Below are 6,476 nucleotides of genomic sequence, written 5' to 3'. Positions count from 1 at the left end.
ATAATGAACTGATCAGGTCAAATTTGCACACAAAAAGTTATGCCCCATAGGTCCCAAAGTTGTAGCATCACATCAAAATATAGCAAGGTTTGACAAATCAACTTAATTAGTGCAAGGCTGATCACAAAGAGAAAGATGCAAAAACAAAGGAAGCAAGGTTTGAGATTTACCTAAGTCAATTTTTTCAACCGCTTCTATCAGCTCCTCGAGATTGATTGGTTTATCTAGAAGCCAATTTTGAGCACAGATCAGTGCTTGGACTGTTTTTGGCAGCATGGAACTTCGAAACTCATTAAGAACACGACCACTCGTGGAGAAAGCTGATTCTGAAGCTACTGTTGATACTTGCATAGCAAGCACGTCTCGAGCTATCATGGACAAGATCTTATACTTGGAAGAGTTAACCTTCCACCAATTCAGAATATCGAATTGTTGATTAAAATCCTCTCTTTTCTCTGAGAAATACATATCCAGCTCTGTTTTCCCCTCCACTGTTTCTTGATGTTTTTCAGACTCAACAAATCTGTTGATCGGATTCTGAGGTTCTAGTGAACGAGAAGTCTGTACTGAAGTTGTTGGTCTTGAATCCGTATCATCCCCTTTATATATCAGTGCATACTCCTCAAACATATTTGTTAAAATAAGTTTCACTGCAGTCATCATCTCATGGACCTCGTGGTCAACTGTAACATGATTCTCTTTCAGTAACTCTGTCAAAGCAAATCTAAGATAGGCTTCCTTGCGTCGTGGGTCAAGCAACACAGCAATGTATAACATTTTGTTGATTTTATCCACTGCCCAATACTTTTCATATTTAAGAACCATCCAGTCAGCCATGTCAGACAATAACACGTTACCATTCTTAACCCATTCTTGCAGTACGTCATTAATACAAATTACTTCGTCGAGGAATAAATTAGACGTGACATAAGTTGATCCAGAAAATTTCAATGTAGCATCATAGAAAGTTTTTAGCAATCTAACAAATGCACGAGCTGTTTCCCAATCAGAAGCAACGGGCCATACCTTAGGAACTGCTGGTACTGCTGGTACGTTTGTTTTACCTCTTGTTGGTGGTCGAGGGGGATTAAGAAATTTATCCGCATACCCTAATTCTTCAAATTGGTAGAAGGCCTCCTCATATTTTTCAGCTGCACTCAACATATGGTAAGTAGAATTCCATCTAGTCTCGCAATCCAAGCTAAGAAATTTGGTGATGTTAATCTTCCGTTGTTCAGCGCATTCCTTAAACTTCTTCAATCTTTCTGCTGATCCTCTAACGAACTTAACGGCCTCGCGTATCCTAGAAATAGATTCATTATACAAATCCATACCGTCTTTAACCACTAAGGCAAGGATATGTGCTGCACATCTAAGATGCATGTGCTCTCCTCCCAAAATTGCAGCCTTCCAACCCACAACTCTCTTGGACAAATAAGCAACTGCTTCATTGTTAGAACTAATATTATCAACTGTCAAAGTGAATACCCTTTCAATCCCCCACTGTAAAAGACAAGCTGCAACTGTTTTACCTAATTCCAGACCAGTATGATCCGTAACTGGACAGAAATTCAATATCTTCTTCTTTAACACCCATTTCTCATCAATATAATGACCTGTCAACACCATGTAGCTCATGTTTGTAACTGAAGTCCACGTATCAGTGGTGAGACATAACCTTCTACCATACTTTTTAAATTCAGCTTTCAATTTGTGGTACTCACTTAAATACATCTTCATGCAGTCTTTAGCTTCAGTAAAACGAGAAGGAACATCAAACCTAGGTTCTAGTTGATGACAAAATTCTAAGAAGCCTTCACGTTGTACAAACATAAAAGGTAATTCATCTTTGATGATCATTCTGGTGAGGGCTGCTCTGCATGCATCTTGGTCAAACGAGTGATTCACAACGGAACGAGTCTCACCATTATCACTTACTTGAAAGGCTAACTGTTGTTGTCCAGGTGGAGTGTAGTTAGGACACCTTCTTTGCTTTATATGGTTGTTCATGTTTGTTGTTCCATGAGAGTTAGAACCCCCTATATCGTCTTTACCCCATGAAAACTTCCTTTTACAATGCTTGCACTGAACTTTAGGTGGCTTAAGATCAAGGCGCTTATCAAAATGTTGCCAGCAGTCTGATTGCTTCTTACCAGAAGCTTTCGGAGGCTTTGAAACTTCAACCAGAGATGATGGTGTAGCTGTAGATATGCTCTCGACGGTTGCCGGGTTAACTGTAGCCATGCTCTCATCAGGATCGTCAACAGGAATAGAAGGTCCCTTAGTACTTGAAGCCATCTGCTCTCAGATTCTCCTGTTCATACCCATTGACAGTAGATATTGAAAAATAAGATTGACAGAATCAATGATGCAATGATCTATAAACTAAAAGAGTTAAAATCAACTCAAATAAGAAGGCTCACTTTTGGGATATACCTTACCAAGGGAATGCTTTCTACTCGCAACAATATGGATTAGTCAGATTGCTATTTGAAAAGGGACAAAAAAAAAGAGTAAAAATTGCGAAAGTTATCATACAGGCATGCAACTACAGTATGCAGGCACAAAGCTCATCATAATAATTTGCATAGCTGACCAATAATATGAGTTTATCGATGAGTGAAGCGGTAGATCTAACCGAACTCTCTAATGTTGGATACGATGCTAACATAATATAATAGCCGAGATGTTAGGAAACCAAGTTTCAAATCGACCCACATGCTATTCAAAAAATCAATCTTATAATGAATACATATTAGTAGCCGCTATGTAATCATGCTACCGTTTGCAGGAAACCTAATTTTGAAACAATAACATCTAATAAAAATGATGTACACACTGTACCACATATGTAATACTATAAGTACTCTAAATCAGTTATCAGTATTCACATGATTTCCATCTTATGTAATGATTCACATCTTAAATACTACAGGAAATTGCGGATACACTAAAGCTAAATGACTCCACCAGCAATTTTTCTCTATAAGACTATTCTTCCTATTTATTAGTAAGGTTATACTATTTGATAACATTTTACACAGAAGCTGTACTACTAAGCTCCACATAATGGCACAAAGACTTGCAACATGATAGGAGGAAAAAATCAGTATTACAAAATGAAATAAGAAGATATGTTACAGAATGCAGAGATAGCACATCATACCCAAACAATTGTGCACTGATAATACAAGCTTCACCACCTACCCAAGGATTTTAAATACTGTTCTCCTGAAGATTCTTCTCTCCAATCCGTGGATCTACCTTGTTTCATAAAAACATACAGGAATTAGACAATCACACCCAAACTGGTTTAATTTTCAGACTTGATAATGGTCTTTACGACCAATCACCCAAATCTCTAAACTGGAAGAAAAAAACTATTTAAGAAAACCCTAAATCAAACATACTCAAAATTATTTTGACATCTAAGAAAATTCCAAACAATTAAAACGAAATCAACATCACTAGAACATATAATAATCATTGAAAGTCAAAAGAATGAAAATGAGAGAACTACTTACAGTTACTGATGCTGCTCAGAGAAGAAGAATAAATGAGAGAACTATTTACTGTGAGAAGAAGATGAATCGAAGGATATTTACTGTGAATCTGTGATGAGAAGAAGATGAATGAGAGAACTAATTACAAGAGAAGAAGAAGAATCGAAGTCTCTTCTCTGAGACTATTAGGTCTCTTTCCTCTCGAAAAAACTGATGCTATTAGGTTTCACCGAAAGCTAAAGATGTTTATATATCAAACTCCAACTTCCCATATTGTCCTTAATACATTTACTAAATTCCCTATATGTCCTACGGTGCGGGTAATCCGCGGTTATCAAATCCCAACCGCAACCGTAACCGCACCGCGTGCGGATTTGAGAATGCACCCGTGTCCGGTCCATAACTCTTGCGGATTGGTTTTCACCCGCAATTTTGCGGACGGATACGGGTCAAATCCGCGGTTCCGGTTTTTATGCTCACCCCTACATATCAAAGTGTTCTTAGACGGCCCATCTAAATGCAACATTCGTATACACGTCTAGCCCAACCACTACTCACAAACACATTTACACCGAATAGCTTGGGATGCGAACAAGTGAGAAAGCGAAGCAGCATAAGTTGACGTATCCTAAAGTCGGCTCGAATGTGGACACGGACGCGTTTCTCCAGTAAAAAATAGAATAATACTAGTCCGTGATTCTTCTAGACTAAAGTTATCACAGATCGAAAGATCTGAAAGAAGCTGAGAAAGAGTAGAAACAAGCAGAGACAGTAGTGAGTGTAGAGAGTGAAGAGAAGAAAAATGGGTATCGGAATGGGATTAAATCTACTACTTTTACTGGCAATGGTAGCTACAAACATACTCTCACTCTATCATTTATCATCATCACTAAACAAACCTGTAAAATCATCACAACAAGTACCAGATCATCTTATTCATCAGCTCAATACTATTCGAGCTACCATTAATCACCTCACTCATCTTCGTTCAACAACCAGTGATCCTGATGTCACTTCTAAACCACCAATCCCATCAGATCTCTTACTCTATGCTCACATTTCACCTATTGCTTCAGCTTGTCATGATCATCCTGAACTTCTTCATCGTTACATGAATTACACACCATTCTCACTTTGCCCTTTTGATACCGCGCTCTCTGAATCTCTAATTCTCCGTGGTTGTCATCCTTTACCTCGTCGTCGTTGTTTTACACCAACACCGTCAAAACCAATTTCTTCTTCACGTAAAACTAATAATCCATTTCCTTCTTCTTTTCCTGATAGTGCTGTTGCTTGGGCTTCTTATGTTAACTGTAAGAGTTTTCAGTGTCTTATTAGTAAATACGATGGGTTTGATATGAAGGTTGAATCTAGTAAATTTGTGAACCCTAAATCTGATTTAGATCTACCTATTTCTCAATTATTACAAATTGCTAAATCTGCATCTTCTGTGATTCGTTTGGGATTAGATGTTGGTGCTGGAACTGGTACATTTGCAGCTAGGATGAAATTACATAATGTTACAGTTTTATCTACTAGTATGAATTTGGGTGCCCCTTATAATGAAGTCATTGCTCTTAGAGGTATAATTCCATTACATGTTCCATTACAACAGAGATTTCCTATCTTTGATGGGATTGTTGATCTTGTTAGATTTAGTCATGCTGTTAATCGTTGGATTCCTACTACTTCAATGGACTTCTTGTTTTATGATGTTGATAGAGTGTTGAGAAGTGGTGGGTATCTCTGGTTGGATCATTTTTTCAGTAAGAGGTTGGATCTTGAATTCACTTACAGTCCTATGATTAAGAAGTTAGGTTATAAGATAGTGAAATGGGCTACTGATAGTAAAAATGATAGTAGTGGAATTAAGAATGATGAGGTTTATTTGACTGCTCTGCTACAAAAGCCTGTCTTGAAGTGAGATGTACACAGAGAAAGAGACTTGAGAGGTTAGGAATTCTTCTTCCACTGCAGCTACTACTACTACCACTACGCAATGGTGATCTCTTAATCTTCATGTTTTAGTTTTTTAGGTAGTAAAATTCAGTATGTTGTTATATTTGTATGAGAGAAGTTTCTGGGGTTTGAAAAAACAATGCTTTTCATGCTCAGAAGCTTTTCTTTTCTTTTGCAAAGATAATACAGTTTTACAATATGTAGACTTTGCAAAATCCATTTGTTGTATCTAATATATCCTATCACAATTAAAGGCCTTTTCATCTGATAAGTGGTCTAGTTGAATCACGATTTCGTATCTTCATAATTGGTGTTCAGTTTGGTGGTAGCTCACTTTGTACCTACTTTTGAGAAATTCACAACTTAGGAACAAACATTGGCTATTCAAGGTGGTTTAAATTGTTCAGAATTATTCATTTTTGTTTTAGTGTTAGTGGTAATAGATATATCTGTTACTTGAATAACATGTGAATTGGTAACTTAGTAATGCATATGGGTTTCTATCAGGCTACCATTCTTATTCTTAGAACAGGTAGATAGCTCTGTTAACAATAACTAATGGCAACTGCAAGATGAAACTTAGCTTATAGAAAGACAACTCTCTTTATTGATGTTTAGAAAATCACTCAAAACTAAACACGAGCTCTAATCTTGCTCATATGATCAACCACAACTTTGGTGATCATATATATATAGAACTATGAATTCCTTTTCCTAGTCTTATTACCTTATTACATGTCTTACCTTTTCTTAGAACTAGATGACTTCTAATTCCCTTAGGATTACATCAATTTCCTAACCTTGTCCTAACCAGCTTGTTAGTGACTTCTATGTTGAAGTTAATCCAACATTCTCCCCGTTTAAGCTTCAACCTTACCCGTGACATATCTTGTACTCCAATCAGTTGTCTCATTTCTTCAAACTTGATCCGAGCTAATGCCTTTGTCAATATATCTGCTTTCTGCTCAGTTCCTGGTATGTGTTCAACGTTGGTGATCTCCTTCTCGATACATT

The 6,476-nt window shown here is 37.1% G+C and overlaps 1 protein-coding gene across 1 annotated transcript; it reads left to right on the top strand.

Moving 5' to 3' along the window:
* Positions 1 to 4,115: 4,115 nt before the first annotated feature.
* On the top strand, positions 4,116 to 5,753 carry LOC113323450. The gene has a single exon (XM_026571769.1). It carries the CDS (start codon positions 4,306 to 4,308, stop codon positions 5,425 to 5,427), a length of 1,122 nt encoding a protein of 373 aa, XP_026427554.1. The 5' UTR covers positions 4,116 to 4,305; the 3' UTR covers positions 5,428 to 5,753.
* Positions 5,754 to 6,476: the final 723 nt, after the last annotated feature.

Source organism: Papaver somniferum, chromosome 11 (genome assembly GCF_003573695.1).
Source record: "Papaver somniferum cultivar HN1 chromosome 11, ASM357369v1, whole genome shotgun sequence".
NCBI lineage: Eukaryota > Viridiplantae > Streptophyta > Magnoliopsida > Ranunculales > Papaveraceae > Papaver > Papaver somniferum.
The sequence above is the reverse complement of the archived record's forward strand: the minus strand, read 5'-3'. Positions and strand labels throughout refer to the sequence as shown.

Bases quoted from the DNA above. Each gene is read 5' to 3' on its own strand.
- LOC113323450 (XM_026571769.1), top strand. From the start codon at position 4,306: ATGGGTATCGGAATGGGATTAAATCTACTACTTTTACTGGCAATGGTA.